This window comes from Callorhinus ursinus, unplaced genomic scaffold, assembly GCF_003265705.2.
Source record: "Callorhinus ursinus isolate GAN/ISIS: 27379988/994484 unplaced genomic scaffold, GSC_fseal_2.0 scaffold6, whole genome shotgun sequence".
Classification (NCBI taxonomy): Eukaryota; Metazoa; Chordata; class Mammalia; order Carnivora; family Otariidae; genus Callorhinus; species Callorhinus ursinus.
Genome location: NW_027397068.1, coordinates 40,854,853 through 40,876,879, shown reverse-complemented (window position 1 = coordinate 40,876,879; position 22,027 = coordinate 40,854,853). Strand labels below are relative to the sequence as shown.

Genomic DNA, 22,027 nt, shown 5'->3' with positions numbered 1-22,027 from the left:
ACTCTAACTCACATATTTTAACTCTCTAACTCACAAATTTTTCCAAGTGTTCCTATAGATCCTGTATAGTGATTTTTTAAAAACTTATTTTGTGGTTTAGTCATGTTTCAGTGGTTCTAGAATTTTTAAAAACTCTATAAAAAAGGATCGCTTAAACTTAGTGTTAACCTTGGTCCATATTTCAGAAAGTATTAGTAAAAGATGATTTATTGGAACCTAGGCCAAGTACTAATCACAAAGACCTAGCATAGGTTCACCAAAATTAAGACTTGAAAATTTATCCTTAATTCTTTATCAGGTAGTAAACTGGAAGATCAGAAAAATCATGTACACAGTGCATGTGTAGTGAAACTTTTGAAAAGGTGCCTTGTGATATGTGATTAAAAGGGAGAGAATGGACTGAACACAAGGGACTACTAGTGATCCCAAGGACCTCTCCTTACCAACACCTAACAGTGTTGAGTTGACTTATTGAGCCTGGTAGAGAATGTCATGGTGTCTACAGAGCTTCACCATTTCCTGACAGTCTGGATTTCATCATCCTTGAAAAAGAGAGTGACTTGTGGCACTACTGAATATTTCTTTATTTGTAGGAAGCCCATTCATGATTCATCAGTGGTTTGTGACACATTTGATATCCTATTAGGCCAGCACATCTTCAAAGTCAATAAGATTTATAACAATTTTGTGTGGAAAAGAATGCTTGCTGGGACCTATATTCACTTGCCAGCTGGCTTTATCAAACATCACTCGTTGTTGAGTGCTTTCCTTACAATGCCCTACTTATTCTTCCAGGATGTCCTTTTTTTTTTTTTTTCAGGCTGTGAAGTCATCAATGCAATCTAACCAGAAAGAATTAATACCTCTCCTTGAGTGCTTTAGTTACTCCTAAGTAACTTTGAGTCATGGTACTATACTATAACTGTTAAAAAAAATTCTCATTTTTTAATAATCATTATTTTCTGGTCCTTCACCAAGTTACTATTTCAGATATAGTCCCAATTAGAGTGGTGCCTATAATTTGAGGATTTGATGTCAGAGATTACAGGTCTGTAGAGTTCTCTGCACTTGAAGCATTTTTGAGAATCTCTTGAGGAGTGTATACAGGGTGATGTGTTCAAGCTTTGGCTCAGCAAGCCATTCCCTCCCTCCGCCAGCAGTTTTACTCCCAAGACCCACTGGCTAGGAGCCTGGGATGCTTATGTGATTACCATTACTTCTCCCCTTGCCCTCAGCACTGAGAATTTGTTGAGCACTGTGTGATAAAACCCTTTAAATGATGTTTTCACAGAATCTCATTGCACAGGTTCTAAGCTTTTTAAAGACTTTTATTTTTATAAATCAAATTTCACCATTAAATACTATTTACTATCTTTTGATTTCTTATATTACTTTTTTTAAATCTTATTTTCTACATAATGTGATTTTTCATTCCCAACTGCCACCTCTCCATCAAGTAAACATAGATAGTGCAATGCTTGAACAAAGAGAGTTATTGAATGTTTTAGACAATTTTTTGCATTCCAACCTACTGGAAGCTGTCAAATTTTAAATTAGGTAATTGCTAATGCCCCAGTCATTTTCCTTATTTCTTATGAGTTTTTTACATTATGTGTATTCTTATTTTTCTGGTTTAAAAAATGGATATTATTTAACTTAAACTTCTAACATTTTTATTACAAAATATCCATTCATGAAAATTATTAAAAGCTACATGTTAGAGTTTTGTTAAGTTTTTAGATGAACCCTTCTAAAAACTTCGTGTAACCTTTGATAAAGACATAATCAGTAATGATCAGGTATCTTGTTTAAAGAATATCGAGATCAAGAAGGATGTTTACAACTTCATCAAAAAGCTATGCCAAAATGACTGGAAGATTCTGAAACCCCCCAAAATTTTTTAAATTAGATGACCTATTAGCAACTACCCGTTAAATTTTCTCTGTTGATAGAAATGTTCCATATCTGTGCTGTTGAAAATGGTAGCCAATAGCTACATGTGCCTTATAACATTTGAAATATGACCAATGCTGTTGAGAAGCTGAATTCCTACTTTAATTTAGTTTTATATTTAAAAAGTCAGATGTGGCTAGTGGTGCCTTATTGACCAGCACAGCCTCCTCTTTAAATTCACTAGTCCTTTCTTTGCCTCCCACCCCACTTCCTCGTTTATCTGAGATCACAGACACAGAATATAAATTGTAGTTTTAGTTAACACAGAAGTCAGGGTTCCTGTACTTCCTAAGAGTTGGGTAAATTTCCGTAGTGTGCTGTTAATCTGGCTTTTTGGGAGAAAACTATAGCACTGAATTAGCATTTGCTCATTTCCATGGTGTAAATAATCCCACCATGGCCAATATGAAGCTATCAATGTGAAACTGATCAGCTGGAGAAATTTCCGAAAATATAACCGGGTTCTCCTAAGCTGCTACGAACTGGATCTAATGTACCGATGCCCCATAAAAATCCAAAGCCTGCCCTCGTTTTCTTCAAAGTACTGGAGCTTAATATGCTCAGGACCACCTCTGGCTGTGAGCTCTGTTAGTACCTATTTTGTTCAGTTAGTAGGCTGGTTTGTTAATCCTCCTCATGCTGTCCAGCGCTTTTCTTTCATTTCCACAAAATCCATTCACACAAACTATGTATGTGAAGAGTTGAATTTTAAAAAAGGAGCTTATGGATGGTAGGATGCATGTCTGTGTGATGGGGCAGGGATCACTGCATAACATTAGTAACAAATACAGATTAAATATGGACTATTTCCTATTTAATGTCCTTTGGACAGTCTCCAGTGCCCTTTCTCAGGTAGCCTCCATCAACCTGTCATCTCTCTAACTCTCATCCTCCTTTCTGTTCCCCTCACTTGTCCTCCCTCACCTCCTCACTTTTGGATGGTCTCCAGGCATTCCAAAAGTTCTCACTAAATCATGAAAAGTAATTCCATTCTCTCCAGTCTCTACTCTTAGATGCTCCTCTTAATATGCCAGTTCATCAAGTTGTGTGAAGGGCCCTTTATTTACTGGGTCAACCTATGTTATAAAGCATTTATTCATAAATTCAACAACGTTTATTGAATACCAGGTATGTGACAGGCATTCTTTTGGGTGTAAATATCAAATTTGACCTTATGTTACATTAGAATGGAGTGTAACAATTGTCAAAATGCCTAGCACAGTGCTGAAATATGTTAGCAGGCAATAGATATCATTTTATTACATTGTTAAAGCAAAATTTAGAAACAATAAGGGAAAGGAATACAGGATGTGAACTTCAGAAGGATTAAGCCTTTGCATTTCTTTATTTCATCTATTCCTCTTAATTATACACCCTATTCCAAAGCTACCTTTTCAATTATGGTATTTATGACCGTCAGATATGTATAAACAATGCTGTAACCCATTCTTATTTTAGCAAAATTATGCATAAATAACTATAGTTTAATTAGTGCAAACATATCTTTCCATTGACCTGTATTAAATTGTTATTGTCACTGTTATAAATTCCCTAGCTGCATGTTGTAGGTACACAGTAAATATGTGTAACATTTGGGTTCAATGAATGAGAAACTACAATAAGTAAAAAATACAGTAAGTGTTGTAGTTCATCTTAATGATATATTTTGGCTCATTTTGTTTCTTTGTTGATCATTCTTTTAGTTTTCTGTATAAAGTTATTTGGTAATTTTGGCAAGTACATGAACAATATTTTTATTGCCCTGTGGCTAGGTGCCTGTGGTAGGAGAAGGAACGCATTGTGTGTGCGTTACTGCCTACACTTGGGCATAGAGACACGTCTTATCAAGTCTCTCTCACACCTGCCGTCTGCTCTTGGTCTCCACCGCTTCCGTTCTAGTCCAGTCCACCATTACCTCTAGTCTGGAACACTGCTTTATTCTTCTCAGCTGGTCCTCCACAATCTGTAATTCACATTAAACACATACTCTACATTACATAGTCTCATTGACTGCATATCTGATTATTTCACTGTCTACTTACACCTGTCGAAGCTTTGTCTAAATACTTTGTCTTTAGGATGAAATCCGAATGTAAGGGTTTCAGTGCCTTTCTTGATCTATCTCTAGCTTCATCTCTTGATAACCACTTTCTTACACAAAATTATATCCAATCACTTAAGTCATCCCATTTTCTCATGCTTTTGGGTTTTTCAGAAGCTTCTTTCTTTGTTCGAACCCTTATCTTCACCTCTCCATCTGTTCGTTTTTGAATAACTTTTATTCACATGAAAGCATCTAATTCTTATTTTCATAAAATCTTGTGCCTTCCTGCACCTCTGGGTAGGTATGTGCACCCCCCCATCCTATGAGTTCCCATAATAAAGTATTCAAAATGGAATGTAGCCCACATACTGGCTATTTCATGGTCTCTTGCTAGATCTGAGCTCTGTTTTTTGTTTTTTTTTGGTTTTTTTAAATCACCTCTCTGTTTTAACTGACAGAGCTAGGCACAGTACAAAGTGAATATTATGCCTCTGTTCAAAATTAAGGTGAATTAAATACTGTCCATACCCAGAATTTGTTTCTCTGCCGGCATTCAAAAGCGACTGTGAAGAAAGCATACATTCGCAAGTGCCTATTATGTTCAAAGTATTGTGCTCGGTACTTTACATATGTCACCTCATTTAATCCTCACTGCAGTTTGAGCCTTTGAAAACCTAAGCATGCTCAAGGGTATAAAATAGTAAATGGCAAAGCTGGGATTCAAAACTTGCCCTTTTTGAGTACAATATTTATGTTCTTTTCACCAATCCACATGCTTTTGAAGGTCTGTGAAAGCTGAATTGCTGGCGACTATCCATCTTGTTGACTGAATAGAAGAATATATGTTAGCAATCCTTGTAAACTGAAAATATTCAACACAGGTACAGTTGACGATAGGTACTCACTACGTATCTATTGACTGAATCACCAAGTGACTGGATAGTGTTATTATTGTGATTAGTGTTAGAGCAAAGCAAGGAGTATACATTCTTAGGAGTAACATCACCTAATGCATGTTCTCATTAATGGGTATTATATCAAAGAAGAGTTATATCATCAAATATGTTTAGGAAACAATGAGTTAACAGATTGTTTCACTACTATAGAATTTCTGTCTGGAACATGTTAAATCATGGTGTAATCCTAGAAAGGTAACATCTTGTATACAGTGCTTCTCAGAGTTCTTCGAACCTTAAATTCTTTTTGTGGAGAAGAGTATCTGTTGGACTAGCACGGCATGTATCCTACTTTAAAGTGTAATAAATCACATGTAAAATCATTTTACTCAGAGTGCCTGGATGGTACATCCAACTCTTGGTTTCGGCTCAGGTCGCGATCTCAGGGTTGTGAGACTGACCCCGTCAGGCTCCACGCTCAGTGAGGACTCTATTTGAGATTCTCTCTCCCTCTCCGTCTGTCCCTCCCACTCATGCTCTCTCTCTCTCTAAAATAAATAAAAAAATCTTTAAAAAAAAATTTTACTCACCAGAGAATATTACTCTTTTTCATTATATTACTCTTAAGAAATGCATTCTGTAGATTCAAACAAAGAGTATGGATGGCTACTTCTGAAATTGTCAAGTATAGAAATTAATTTACATATGTGGGTTGCAAAATAACTCATTAATATTGTTACTTCTCTAAGACAGAGAAATCAGAGTTTTCCACTTTATTAGGGGATATAAAATATGACTTCTTATTCAAGTGATTACTTACTATTATTCATACTGAGATGCTTCACTTATATTCAGAGAGTTTGGTGATTGAATATTGTACATGTGATGTTGTGTTGAACAAAATAAATAACACTGAGCAAATAGGTATTAAACACTATCATAAGGTCCTGTTCTAAGCATTTTCAATGTATTAACTTATGTACTAACAATGTGAAACCAAGTATCATTGTTAACATAATTTTTCTTTTTTTATTGAGGTATAGTTGACATATAACATTATATTAGTTTCAGGTGTACAACATAATGATTTGATATTTGTAGATATTATGAAATGATCACCACAATAAGTCTAATTACCATCTATCACCATATAAAGTTACAAAAAATAGTTTTTTTCTTGTGATGAGAATTTTAGGATTTACTCTTTCCCACTTTCAAGTATGCAATGCACTATTATTGACTAGAGTTATTACACTGTATATTACATCCCCATGAATTATTTTGTAGTTAGAAGTTTGTACCTTTTGACCCCCTTCACTTACTCCCACGCCCTCTGACAACCACTGTTCTATTCTCTATATCTATGAGTTTGGTTTTGTTTTGTTTTTTTTCTTCATTTGTTTTGTTTTTTAGATTCCATATAGAGTAAAATCATATGATATTTGCCTTTCTCTTATCTTACTTAGTGCACTTAGCAAAGTTCTATCCAAGGTGTCATAAATGGCAAGATTCCATTATTCTTTAAGGCTGAGTACTATTCCATTGTGTATGGGTGTGTGTATATATGTATATATCAGTATACATATGTATATATCAGTACCCATTCATCCATTGAGGAGCACTTAGGTTATTCCCATGTTATGGCTATTGTAAATAAAAACTGCAATGAACATAGGGACACGTATGTCTTTTAAAATTAGTGTTATGTTTTGTTTGTTTTATTTTCTTTAGGGACTCAGAAGTGGAATTTTTGGATCATATGGTAGTTTTATTTTTAATTTTTTGAAGAACCTCCATACTGTTTTCCATAGTGGCTGCACCAATTTACATTCCCATTAACAGTGAATGAGAGTCTACTTTTCTCTATCTTTGCCAGCACTTGTTATTTCTCATCTTTTTGATAATAGTCATTCTGAAAGATGTGAGATAAAGTCTCATTGTGGTTTGGATTTGCATTTCCCTGATGATCAGTGATGTTGAGCATCTTTTCATGTGCGTTCTGGTTATCTGTACATCTTCTTTGGAAAAATGTCTGTTCAGATCCTCTGCCCATTTTTTAATTGGGATTGTTTGGGTTTTTGCTATTGAGTTGTATGAGTTCTTCATATATTTTGGATATTAACCCTTTATTGGATAAATGATTTGCAAAAATTTCTGCCATTTAAGAGGTTGCTTTTACATTTTATTGATGGTTTCCATTGCTATGCAGAAACTTTTTAATTTGATGTTGTCCCATTGAATTTATTAGTTCTAACAGTTTTAGGGTGGATTCTTTAGGGTTTTCTATATACAAAATTATGTTGCCCACAAATGGAGACAGATTTATTTCTTCTTTTTTCAATTTGGATGCCTCATTTCTTTTTGTTGCCTAAGTGCTCTGGCTAGGACTTCTGATACTACACAGAATAAAAGAAGCAAGAGTGGGCATCCTTGTCTTGTTCTTGATCTTAGAGGAATAGCTTTCAGCTTTTCACCACTGAGTATTATATTAGTTGTGAACTTGACATATATGGCATTCATTATGTTGAAATATGTTACCTCTATACTGACTTTGTTGAGATTTCTTATAATCATAAATGGATGTTGAACTTTATCAAATGCTTTTTTTGAATCAATTGAGATGATCAGATGATTTTTTAAAGATTTATTTATTTATTTGAGAGAGAGAGAGAGCACACGGGGAGGGGCATAGGGAGAGAGAGAATATCAAGCAGACTCCCCACTGAGTGCAGAGCCTGAAGTGGGGCTTGATCTCACAACCCTGAGATCAAGACCTGAGCTAAAACCAAGAGTCTGGAGCTCAAGCGACTGAGCCACCCAGTCTCCCTGAGATGAACATATAGTTTTTATCCTTCTTTTTAATGTGGTGTATCATGTCACTTGATTTGCAAATGTTGAACAATCTTTGCATATCTGAAATAAATCCCATGTGATCATGATTTTTGATTCTTTTAATGTATCATTGAATTAAGTTCATAAATATTTTGTTGAGGATTTTTGCATCTATATTCACCAGAGATGTTAATCTGTAATTTTTTTTTCCCTATGGTGTCCTTGTCTGGTTTTGGTACTGGGGCAATGCTCCTCATAGAAGGAATTTGGACGCATTCTCTTTTCTTCAGTTTTTTGGAAGGGTTTGAGAAAAATAGGCCTTAAATATTCTCTGAGTGTTTGGTAGATTTCACCAGTGCAGCTACCTGGTCCTGGGCTCTTGTTTGCTGGGAATATTTTGATCACTGATTCAATCTCCTTACAAGTAATGTGTCTATTCTGATTTTCTATTCTTTCATGATTCAGTCTTTGATGATTGTATGTTCCCAGGAATTTACTCATTTATTCTAGGTTGTCCAACTTGATGGTGTATAATTGTTCATGGTACTTTCTTTTTTTTTTAAGTTTTTTAAATTTTATTTTATTTTATTTATTGAGAGAGAGAGAGAGAGAGAATGATAGAGAGAGAGCATGAGAGGGGGGAGGGTCAGAGGGAGAAGGAGACTCCCTGCTGAGCAGGGAGCCCGATGCGGGACTCGATCCTGGGACTCCAGGATCATGATCGATCATCATCGAAGGCAGTCCCTTAACCTACTGAGCCACCCAGGTGCCCAATTGTTCATGGTACTTTCTTATGATCCTTTGTATTACTGTGGTATCTGTTGCAACTTGCCCTCTTCTATTTCTGATTCTATTTATTTGAGCCCTCTCTTCTTCTTGATGAGACTAGCTAAATGTTTGTCAATTTTATTTCTCTTTTTAAGGGTCTGCTCTTAGTTTCATTAATCTTTTCTGTTATCTTTTTAGTCACTATTTCATTTATTTCTGCTCTGATTTTTGTTATTTATTAGTAACTCTGGGTTTTGTTTGTTCTTTTTTCTAATTCCTTTAGGTGAAAAATTAGATTGTTTATTTGAGATGTTTTGTTTGTTTGGTTTTTGAGGTAGGCTTATATTGCTATAAACTTGCCCTTTATAACTGCTTTTGCTGCATCCCATATATTTTGGTATTTTGTATTTCTATATATATTTGTCTCAAGGTATATTTAATTTCTCTGATTTTTTTTTTTGTTGACCCATTGGTTCTTCTGTGGCGTATTTTTTAATCTTCACATATTTGTGATTTTTCCAGTTTTCTTCTTGTAATTGATTTCTGGTTTTACACTGTTGTGGTTGGAGAAGATGCTTGATAGGATTTGAGTCTTCTTGAATTTATTGAGACTTGTTTTGTGGTCTAACACGTGACCTATTTTGGAGACTATTCCATGTGCACTTGGGAAGAATGTGTGCTCTGCTACTTTGGGATGGGATGTTCTCTATATTTGAATTATTTGCCAATGTCACACAACTATTCAATGGCTCTCTTCCTCGGTTTCCTCATCCTTAAAATATATTGATGGGGTGATCCACATGGGGCATAGGAAGATCCTGAACCCACTTCCACCACACACACACACTGAATCTACAGTTACATATGGAACAATTCTCTCTGAAAAATACCTGAAAACTAGTCTAACAACAGACTATAAATGGACCACTCTGAGATGGGTAGAAGAGGCAGAAATGTGGTCTCACCAAAAAGCCCACCACAGTCAGAGGGAATCTCACAAATCTGGAGCTTGTCCCTGAAAAGTGAGGGGTTTGTGCTCACATAAGGCACCTCAACCCTTGGTATCTGCATCAGAGAGAAAATCAATAGGACTTGCATCCTAGAGACCAAAAGGCTGTTGAGAGCTGAGTTAAAGAGTTTGAGTACAGATGCATTTAGTACAAAAGCAGCACTTTGAAAAGTGTTTTGACTATATATGAAGAAGATTCACATTGGGAAGGAAACAAACATCGAGATCCAGGAAACCCAGAGAGTTCCAAGTAAGATGAACCCAAAGAGATCCATACCAAGAATCATTATAATTAAAGTGTCAAAAGTTAAAGAGAGAATCTTAAAAGCAGCAAGACAAAAAAACAACTTGTTACCTACAAGGGAATTCTCATAAGACTCTATCAGCAAATTTTTCAACAGAAACTTTGCAAACCAAGGGCACATGGGTGGTTCAGTAAGTTAGGTGTCTGCCTTCAGCTCAGGTCATGATCCTGGAGTCCCAGGATTGAGCCCCACATCGGGCTCCCTGCTCAGCAGGGAGTCTGCTTCTCCCTCTGCCCCTTGCCCTGCTCATGTTCTCTCTCTCTCTCTCTCTCTCTGTCTCTCTCTCAAATAAATATATGAAATCTTTAAAAAAAAGAAAAAGAAACTTTGCAGACCAGAGGAATGGCACAATGTATTCAAAGGAAATATATGCTGAAAGGAAAAAAAAAATCTAACAAGGAGTACTCTACCAAGCAAGGTTATCATTCAGAACCGAAGGAGAGATAAAGGGTTTTCCAGATCAGCAAAGGCAAAAGGAGTTCAATATCACTACTGGCCTTACAAGAAATGTTCAAGGGACTTCTTTAAGCTGGAAAGAAAGGGCACTAATTAGTAACAAGAAAACATATGAAAGTATGAATCTTACTGGTAAAGGTAAATATATATTAAAGGTAGTAGATGAATCACTTGCAAAGATAGCATGAAGGTTAAAAGACAAAAATAGTACAACTAACTATACAATATTTAGTTAAAAGAAACACAAAAATATGTAAAATGTGGAAACAAAAGCATAAATGTTGGGGGGGAGTAAAAAGTTAGAGTTTTGGAAGGAGTTCAGACTTAAAAACAGACAAATGAAAAGATGTTCAACATCAACAATCATCAGGGAAATGCAAATCAAAACAACAATGAGATTTCACCTCACACTTGTTAGAATAGCTGTTATCAAAAAGACAAGAATTAACAAGTCTTTACTAGGATGTAGAGAAAAGGGAACCCTTGTGTACTGTTTTAAAAAAAAGAGTGCTTGCAAAACCCTATGGTTAATGGATTTCTTTATTGAGATATAACTGACATATAACATTATATTAGTTTCAGGTGTACAACATGATGATTTGATATTTTTATATAGTATAAAAATGAACACAACAGTAAGTCTAGTTACCAGCGATCACCATCCAAAATTACAAAACAAGTTTTTTTTTTTCTTGTGATGAGAACTTTTAGGATTCACTCTCTTTGCAATCCTCGAGTATGTAATGTGATATTTTTGACGATAGTCATCAGGCTGTACATTACACCCCAATAACTTATTTTGTAGCTCGAAGATTGTAACCCTTGATGCCCTGTTGCTCCCAACCCCTAATCCCTTTCCCATCTAGCAACCACCATTCCATTCTCAGTATCTATGAATTTTGTTTCGTTTTTTCATTTTGTTTTTTTGATTCCACATATATATGAAATCATGCAGTATTTGTCCTTTTCTGTCTGACTTATTTAACTTAGCATAATTTCCACAAGGTCCATCCAGCGTGATACCAATAAAAGCAAGAACCCCAGACCTGCCTGCTTACTCTCTCCCTCTCTCTCTCTCTCATTCTCTCTCTATCTCCCTGGCAACCTCACTGTTTGGCCCCAGATATGCCATGTAATTTCCAGAACTTCTAAGTAACAAACTGTTTTTTTTTTTTTTTCAAAGTTCCCTGATGGTTGTTGCTAAGGGCGTCTTGCCATCATAATAAGAACCACAAGGGCCAGTCTATTCACAGCACTGGTTATTGATAGGCTGAGACTGACACCAAAAAATGTAGGCTTTCTTTTATCTGCATCCCAATTCATGTTCACTAATGTTGCCAGGGACTATCTAGGTAACAAAAGAAATTCTCTCTTTCTTTTCTTAATGCTGAGGTTTAGTTCCTCCTTTTTAAAATATCCTTTCTTTGACCTTGTTGAAACCAACATTATTTGGCTTGTTCTTATACCTTATTACTAATATTTTCTCAATGGAAAAGCAACTTGAGGGGTGCCTGGGTGGCCCAGTTGGTTGAGAGTCTGCCTTTGGCTCAGGTCATGATCCTGGGATTGAGCCCAATGTTGGGCTCCTGCTCAGTGGGTGTCTGCTTCTCCTTCTGCCCCTCTGCCTCTCCCTGCTTGTGCTTTCTCTCCATAATAAATAAATAAATAATATCTTTAAAAAATAAAATAAAAAGAAAGAAAGAAAGAAGAAAGAGAGTACATCCATTTGCTGAGTTTCAAGGTGAATTATTTTGACCATAATTTACATTTAAACAATTTTTAAATTTTTATTTTCACTTCTCACTAACACCAAACAGATTCTTCTGCCCCAGCCAGATTGACTGATTATCCCATTTTGCACCTTTTTTCCCCTCACCCCTTTTGTGGCTCTATACTCTATTTCTCCTTCAAGATTTATCTATATCCTACCTCCTTAAAAATTGCCAATACTAAAACTCAGATTACTATACCCTTTATTTAACATTTTTCATGTAGTGCCCCTAAGGAGTGGAACTAGTTCTTATATTTATTTAGATGTTGTGGTGCCTTGTTCACAGTGAGCACACATGCAATAAATATTGAAGAAAGAATGAGTGATGGACCTCAGTAATTATTTGGAGAAATATTTTCTCGTTTAATATCAAATTAGGTGTTGTTCATTCCCTACACTCTGTTCAACCTGAGAACAAAATTTAGCAGAAAGTGTTTGCTTAAAAATACACCTCTGAATTCTTCCTCAGATTGTTTTATTTAGGGCACTTTGTTAAGGATTCCTTCTTTTTGGAAATCATTCTAACTTATCAGCATAATAAATTTGCATTTTATAAACCTTGCTATTTTTACAAGAAACTTAGATTTTCTTTGAAGCTGATTATAACATCTTCAGATTTTGACATCAGCCATACTGTAGAGAAAAATAAAGACTCAATGAGTCTGAGCAATTTTATGAAGATAATTGCTACCCATTTGGTTTACAATTTTCAGGTATATAACAATGATTTTTCAAACACCTTGTCTCCTAATCATTATTCATTTATTCATGCAAAAACATTTACTGAATGCCTTCTCAGTGCCAAGAACTCTGCTAGAGACTGACGATACAAATAAGAATAAAACAGTCTTTGCTCTCAGTTTTTTCCTTCACTATCCTTATTATTTTTTTGTAGAATTACATTTACACTTACAATTCTGTTTATTTATATAACATTTCCAAATTGGGTAATTAGATAAAAAGGGTGTGCATTTCTTATTTTCTAGAAAAGTGAAAAACAGTATGATAATATTCACAGACACTGTTTACTAATGTTAGAACATTAGTGACTGGTATTTTTTAAGGACTGAACTGAGACCGTTCTCTTCTATGATATCATTTAATGAGGAAACCCTTCCCCATTCTATGTGTAAGTTGTGTCACTTAATTTTTAAGGCTGAAATTTTAACTAGAATGTGTCTGAATGGTCAGAAATTCTGTTTTCATTGTGTGTGTGAGTCTGTGTGGTGTATAATAAAGTAGCTTATATTCTCAATAAACTCCTTATTCTCAAACACCTGACTGTCCTTAAAATTTTTTTTGTTTTGTTTTATTTTGCATAAAGAATCAAAAACAAACCTTGCTAAAGAAATAAATCATTTATAATAGGAAAGCAATAATTTTCTAAACTATAACATTTATTTTAATGAAAGCATTAAATAGTTACTTGAGTCTTTTTTTTTTTAAGATTTTATTTATTTATTTGACAGAGAGAGACAGAGTGCATAAGCACAGGGAGAGGGAGAAGCAGGCTCCCTGCTGAGCAGAGAACCTGATGTGGGGCTGGATCCCTGAGCCAAAGACAGACGCTTAGCCAACTGAGTCACCCAGACACCCTAGCTATTTGGGTCTTAAATGTATTAAGAAGTGTATGCTTTTCCTAAGAGAATTGGTTCAGGTTGGTGGTCAGAATACTTGTTTTTAAAATATTAACAAAGGAATAATTATTTCATGGTAAGAGAGGACTACCAATATAAGCCTCAGTAATAAAAAGAAATAAATAATTAGAAAATGCTATGAAAACATAATATAGGTAACCTTTTCAAATACTCTTACTAGTGTTCATAGTCATTGATTTTAGAAAAGTGCTGTGGAAGGTAGAAAGGGACCTGGAGTGGTCAGCTGGGGCAGATTTATCTGGGACTCCTCTAAGATAGGTGTCTCTCTAGCTGGCATATCTGAGAATGCAACCTCATATCTTCCCATGATAATATTGCATTTCATTGTTTTACTAGCTGTGTGGCAGGGAAGCTTTTTCTTAACCTAATGGAGTCAGCCTTCTCCTTAACATGCCTACACACACACACACACACACACACACACACACACACACATACACACACATATATAGACATCTTTATTTTAGGATAGAAGGCCAAATGATCTGTGTCTCATTTATAACATTTATTTATTTTTAAAAAAAATTCCCTTCTTTTAGTCATTTAAATAAATTGATACCTTGGTCTTCAGCTCTAAATTCTAAATTCCTTTTTACCACATTCTATCCAGATAACCAGGCAATGCCATGATTGGGGAATGTACATTACTCAACAGTGAATATTCTGACTGAATTTCAAGATTTTTTTCCTATGCTCAATTCTCTCCATATAATATAAGGAAAAGCTGATTCCATGTGTAGAAACTATAAATAGATGTTGACTTACATTTAATGAAAACATCAAAGTTCTTTTTTTTTTTTCAAATTAAGAAATGCTTAGAATGGTTTTGATTAAAATGATAGTATGTTTTTTTAAAGATTAAGAAAAATCAAGGGAATATTTTAGCAGACATTGAATAATCATTTTTTTCTGAATTAAACTCTGTAATGCTAAGATATTAAGTTAAAAACTACTTTGATTCTAAAACAAAATACATTGCTTGATGAAATAAAAATTTCCTGGGGGAATAAAAGAAGCTAAATTATGCTACCTATTGTAAATGATGCTGCCAGTTTATTTAGATTTTTAACCTCCAGCAATAACAGATTATTTTGATAAATTATTCATGTTACTGCATTGTGCACCTTTTGCAATTTGCATATCTGGCAGCAAATAGGCCCTCCTTTCAGGCTTCAGTCCCCTTGGTCAGACAGGATGGCCAAAGGCTGCTTCATGATTAATTTCATCTCAATAGGGTAATTGTCATACTCAGATGAAGCAATGCTTCTGAAATATGCTTTCCTGGAGCTATGAAGTACAAGAGGCTTAGCTTAAGCCTTTTAAGCATATAGTAACTTTTAGCTTAAATGTTAACCTTTCTCTGTTTCGGGAGTATCTATATCTAAAAATAGTAAGTTAGATTTTATAAGAATAGAAACAATGATTTAAGGCTTAATTTAGCAGTTCATTATATTGCCGGATGATTTGACTTTAGAGTCTAGTATCTTAGTCAAAAAAGGTTGTATATATTTTGATAGATCAAGGTTTCATATTGCTGGTTCAAAGGTTAGCTGCTGAGCCAGTAAATATTTCTTTCTTTCCTGGTTTGTGGAAAAGTTATTCGACTTTTTTGTTTAGTTTTCTCACCTAAGAACAATCTAAATGCTTCCCATTACCAGAATTAGCAAGAGATGGCTTTGGAGATATGTTTCTGTTTCTTTTTTTTTTTTTTTGAAAATTAATGAAAGAAAATTGATTCATAATTTGAATCCTAAAGAAATGTTTGGTTCATGTCATGCTTTTAAACAGAATTCCTAAATTTCCAAATCCATGCAAACTGTTGTAAATTTGTTTGAAATAGTGAAATTCTAAAAAATTCCAAATTGCAGCCAGGGTCACACTATAATGTAGTGAAAATAAAGTTCTGAAATTTAAAATTAAAGCACTTTTGCATATCATATGATAAATGATCAAAAAGAAAAAGTTTGAATTATTTTTTATCATCTTAAAAATGAAACAGTCTTAAATTTAATGACTCATTTGAAACTGGTCAATTAGATTTTTTTACACTTTTATAATTGGATTTTTTTATGCAATCAGTTGCTTACATGTTTTTGAAAGAGAGTTTTATTTTGCTAGGTGCTAGAGTAATGAAGTTGAATAAATAACTCATCTGTGATCACAGGGAATTTATAGATTAGTAGGAAGCTATAGTTTTGTAAGTAAATAATTAAAAAATAATCACACACTGAAATAGAAATCTGTACTGCTGAGTCCAGTGGGCTAGTTATGGAGAAATGACCAGGATGAAGACCAAGTCATCAGGAACCATTAACTACTTGACCACCTGCTGCCATTCATTCTCCTGCTTTTGTCAGATTACTCACCTCTTTTTCCTTCAGCTCTTTCTTTTGTATTTTGCTGTTTTGTGAAGAGATTTAAATGTTACTTAGGGATTATTGATTGTTACTTTTGAAAGAGAAAATGCTCGCTCCCAACTTTATTTTTTTTAAGATTTTTTAAATTTATTTTTGAGAGAGAGAGAGAGAGAGTGAGGCATACAGAGCACACACGCTCAAGTGGGGTGGTGGTGGGGAACAGGGAGGAGCAGAGGGAGAGAGACAAGCAGACTTGTTGAGCACTGCGTTCCATCACACAACCACGAGATCATGACTGGAGCAGAAATCAAGTTGGAACATTTAACCTACTGAGCCACCCAGGCGCCCCCCCCCAACTTACTTTAAAGAATAAAAACATTAGGGGTACCTGGGTGGCTCAGTTGGTTAAGCATCTGCCTTTGGCTCAGGTCATGGTCCCAAAGTCCTGGGACAGAGCCCCCCCATTGGGCTCCCTGCTCAGCGGCAGCCTGCTTCTCCCTCACCCTTTACCCCTCCAGCCCCCTCTTGTTCTCTCTCTCTCTCCCTCTCGCTCACTCTCAAATAAATAAATAAATAAATAAATAAATAAATAAAATCTTTAAAAAAAGAATAAAAACATTACAAATGTAATGATTTATTTTGAGGGGAACTGGAGGTTTGCTTAGAAAATATTTAAAATGCAAGTATGATCACTACAATACTATTCTTCATCTACTGTCCGTTAGTCAAAGATCACCACTGAACTCAGTGTAGCAGTCCATTTGCTGTTACAGTTATGTGAAGGGGCACCTGGCTGACTCACTTGGTACAGCATGCGATTCTTGATCTCAGGGTTGTGAGTTTGAGATCTACACATTGGGTATAGAGATTACTTAAAAATAAAATCTTAAAAAAAAACTAAAATGTGAAACTTACATTTGAAAACTCAATGGATTTATATTTGACATTAAAAGAAGTCAGTATAAAGAATCCTATAGATGAAAAGTTTATGATATTAAACAAATATTTAAACCTGTATGTGAAAATTGTTTCCTTAACAAAACATTTGCAGACTCATGATATTTTTTCAATTTTGTAAATCGAACTATTCCATTTGGCTTATCTGTTTCTTGACGATTTATAGAAACACATTTCAGGAACCTAAGGATACCAACTTCTCTGATAATTTTCTACTAAAATATTTCCAAGTAAATTATACTGACATATTAATCCAGGTCCATCCTATCTCTGATTTTGCAGTCCAAAATATTATTTATTAATTTCAGAATTATTATAATCTTTAGTTGAATTTTCTTATCATTCTGCATTTTTATTTAAATCATTCTATTTGATCTCAAAAATGTAACTATAAAAATTATCAAATAAAATCTTGGGAACAATAAAATCATTTGCATTTGCCATAATAAAATTTTCATTTGGGAAGCAAGTAGAGGAGGTAGTGGGTAATACAGAGAAAAATAAGACTGGCCATCACTTGATAATTATTAAATGGGTGTTAAGTACATGCAGATCATGATACTTTCTTCTTTAGTTTTATAGATATTTAAAATTTTTCATAATAAAAAGTTAGTTTCTTTTGTAGTTGGCAGTAATAAAAGACAGAACAATTATTCATAATAAGAATTTATATGGATTTGATGTATTTTCACTCTTCTGCAATTTTTTGATGTGGCCTTAATGCTGTTCATTTATGGTCTCAGAGTTAACTCCTTCCTTAAAGCCTTGTAGTTTTGAAAACTGAAATGTTGTACACAGCAGATATCAAATCTCCTTACCTCTTCATGGGTCCTCAATAGATTTGAGACTGATGTTGGGTGAACGCAAGTTGGCAGACTTGTTGGAAAGCATTTGGTTTTAAACTGTTAATTTTTACTTAAAAGCTTGAGATCAGAGAAAGAGTAGATGGAATTATGAAAGACAAATAATATTTTACTGCTACAGAGTTGGGAATTAGCTTCATTAAAATCATTCTTTGTGGGGGGACGCTGTCTGTAGAATGACCCCTTTAAAATAACACATTTTACCTGGGAACATTATCTAGAATTTATCACTGTGCATTAGTGGATGGGTGGATTTGGGGGAGGTGGAGGGGTGGAGAGCCATGGCATAGCAGAAAAAAGAGTCCATAGAGTATGAGTCCTTAAAACATGCCCACTCAACATGCACACAGCCAAACAGATAATGGGTAGGGTTAATGAAGATGTGACTCTTGAGAGATAAGTCTGTCACCTGTCAGGATACTCAAATGGAAAGTGCTGAATATTCAGGGGCATGATCTGACCACCCATCGCTGAAGGAGAAAGCATCTGACAGAGTAACTGAATGATCAACGGGAGAAGTAATAAGGCCCTAAGAAAGTTCCTCCTAATTCACAGTTGAGTGTTCTGGGTGGTGAGGTAGAATCTTCATTGTGGAGGGATCATTTTAGGAGCCATGATCTAAGAGAACATAAAGAAGAGAGAGAAGATAGGAAAACAGCTGTTAAAATTCTAAGGTACTATACTGACTGCAATTTTAAAATCTTTTTTTTAAAAATCAGGAACTAATTTACAATTCTCCGATACATCGAGATCCTTAAAGAATGAAACACCACCGTAGCAGTCTAGGGTACTTCTGGTGATCTTTTAGACCTATCCTTTCATCCTTTCATTTAATTTCTCATTTACCAATATTTATTAAGTGACTACTAGATGCTAGTCATGTAGGTATAGGGCTAGAGCAATACTGAGAAATACATTAGTTAAAACTTCCAATATCTGTATATAAATCTTGACTAATTATTGAAGCTGTTTGTTCTGGGTGTGACAAAGATAGCACTAGCATATAGCTGGCATGGATTTTTCCTCCAGAAAAAAAAAATAATAAAGAGATCATAGGTAAAATGAAATCAACTTAATTTTGGCAAAAAATATTTTCTCTGAATAATAAATAGGGTAATAATAAAAATCACATGTGAATCAAATAATATTTCTTTTGTAAAAAGTAGAATGAAAAATTGGCATTTTCATAATCCTTGTAATGATATAAATGAATGATTAACTCACCAACAAGAGGTAAGGATGAGTTAGACATAAAATCTCTTTTGTTTGCCTAAAAAACATGGAAATTTTGATTCTTTGCAAATTATTCTGATGCAATCTTATTTTATAACTCTAAAAGTGTAATATTAAATAAGCTGTAATCAACATTTGATGATAATTAAACATAAGATTGAGTATATATGTGTATAAGCTACTACATTTACACATAGCTTAGTGTATGCAGATAATAGGTCCCATATCAATATGTGATGAATGAATGAATAAAGGTGAACATCTATAACAAATGACCAAATCTTCCTTCCCATATTATTAAATGATAATTTAATTATTGAAAGCTTACTGAAGATAATCATGAACCATCATTTAGTGAAATGGGAAATAAGCATTGCTTTTTGAAATCTTTATTTCCCCTTTATTTTTCATGCTAACTAATTAAATAATACATTTAAATATATGTCATCTGTGTTTTTGTGTCCTGTTTCTTTAAAGACAAAATTCTGAAAAAATAAAAACAAAAACCCTAAGACAAGAGGGAAGAAAGATTCAAAAGTGAAGTTTTCTCATTCTCTCACGACACATACTGCTGCCCAGGACCACACTAAGGCAGGACAGGGAATGGTATCTTGAATCAAGGACTGGAGCTGGATATTGGTTGTCCTGGACTTTGTTCTATTAGTCCCTCAATGAGCCTCTATGAGCCACTTTATTTATATCTAAATGTTCCATCCATTTCAGAAGTCTGATAATACAGAAATAATTTACAAAGAATTCTGAGATTTTCAAATTCAGGTGCCCAACAAATGCAAAGTGCTCCATGGTCAGTTAAAAGTAAGGCAAGCAGTTTTGAGAAACTTTGTTTTTTTTGTCTCAATAAACCTAATTTCTTAGTGATCCCTCTAACAATTGTGCACCTTTCTTAACAAAAATTCTGAGTGCCAAGGGCAATGTTTTTATGTTTGTTTTTGATTTTCTAATCTCCCCTGTTTTGGGGGGTTATATAACTTTCTGAAATGGTACTTCATGGTAACTTATCTTTTTTCTTTATAAGATCCAGGGAAAGCTCCTGAAACCAAAAAAGGAACTATAAAAGTTGCGGCACAAGGTAAGCAATAAAACACTTCTATTTCTTTTTTTATAAGAAAAGTACATGGCACTTTACTGACAAAAGCAAAAGCTGTTTATTGCAGAATAGCACCATCTGCTGGGTTATTACAGAAAATACTGTTGCATTACATACACATTTCGAGTATTTATTTTTTAGTAGTTGGAAGAACCATGAAGGACCCAAGAATTAGTATGTTGACTCCAAGTTTCAGTCATTGAGCTTTCACTTATATTTCTAAAAAAAAAAGCCAGAGATAGATTGATAGATGATAGATAGATTGATAGAGATATATAAATAATATACAATTTTTCCAATGTTTTCAGTTATACCTTGCAATTTGTGTCATATTAGAAAAATCAGTTGGACTGTTATTAAATTAATATTATTTCATCTATATTAAGACTGCACAAATTAATTTCCAGATATGATTACGAAGAAATCACCCTCGTTTGTATAAGCCATCTGAGAAAATCAGTTTCATCACTTCCTAATATCTTTGGGTCATCAAAAGTGGTTTCCTTTAAGAGAACTTTAGAAAAATATTGATTGGTTATTTTATTTATTTTTTAAAATTTTATTTTAGAGAAAGAGAGAGAGAGAGAACAAGAGGGAGGGGCAGAGGGAGCGGGAGAGAGACAAACTCAAGCAGACTCCCCACTGAGTGTGGAGCCCAACTCAGGGCTCTATCCCGGGACCCTGAGATCATGACCTGAGTTGAAACCAAGAGTTGGATGCTTAACTGACGAGCTACCCAGGCACCCCAAAATATTGATTCTTTTGGTCATCAGTTTGGGAAAAGTACTTATTTAAAATAATTTTCCTATAAAGTTATTTTTTATTTTTTTAAGATTTTATTTATTTATTTGACAAAGAGAGAGAGAGCACAAGTAGGGAGAGCATCTGAAATCACATCCTTTGAGAAAGCTATCCTAACTCCTGTGTGTCTCCAAGTGAACAGAATGGAATATGATTTATAGGACCCTTAATCTCAAACCATGAAAAGTAATTTGATGAAAATATAAGGGAAGGACAGAGTGTTCTGAACTTTGTCATCTATGAAAACTTTACAAATCACACTTAGGGAATAAAAGGCAAAATATTTAATAGAGGAAATTTTTTCGGGTTTTTAAGTTTTTATTTTAATTCCAGTTAGTTAACACACAGTGTTAGTGTTATATTAGTTTCAAGTGTATAATATAGTGATTCAACACTTCTATACAACACCCAGTGCTCACCATGACGAGTGCACTCCTAATCCCCATCACCTATTTAACCCATCTCCCCCACTCCTCCCCTAATAGAATCTTTGCTTTATTTCCTATGGTATATTATACAATATCTAGTGATAAAAGACATACATTTAGATGCTGTTACATTTGTTACTGGGCAGAAGACCCTTGTAGCAGACTCCTCGGCATATAACATATAACATGGTTGCATTTAACCTGGACTCAACCATGTGCAGAATCATCATATTAAATATTGTAAAATGGGTTGGCTGCGTTCCATTTGACCCAATGATGCTATGTACAAGCAATGCATATACTCAGGTGATTAGGAGCTGTGATACCAATTTTTAATTTTCATTTAATCATCAGGTTGTTAAAGAAAACAGATTCTTCTTTAGGAGAGTATAACGAGTATTATGGGCTGTAGAAAGGCAGAACAAATATTATTATCACTTTTGGGATTTTATTCATGAAAATGCAACTCAGAATCATTTCCTCAAGCAAATGGCTACCAGTTCAAAGAATCATTGTGGTTAATGAATATAAGCTCTCATAAACACACACACACACACACACACACACACACACACACACACACACACA

At 34.5% G+C, this 22,027-nt stretch overlaps 2 protein-coding genes across 3 annotated transcripts in view; one reads left to right on the top strand and one right to left on the bottom strand.

The window, feature by feature from the left end:
* CLVS2 (clavesin 2) overlaps positions 1-22,027 on the bottom strand; it is a 502,444-nt gene that overhangs the window by 143,807 nt on the left and 336,610 nt on the right. The gene's annotated exons all lie outside the window — the stretch shown is intronic.
* TRDN (triadin) overlaps positions 1-22,027 on the top strand; it is a 356,769-nt gene that overhangs the window by 188,707 nt on the left and 146,035 nt on the right. For both annotated transcript variants that reach the window (XM_073893863.1, XM_073893862.1), the window contains exon 13: positions 20,139-20,192. In XM_073893863.1, the coding sequence (XP_073749964.1) occupies positions 20,139-20,192 (54 nt within the window). The remainder of the gene's footprint in view (positions 1-20,138; positions 20,193-22,027) is intronic.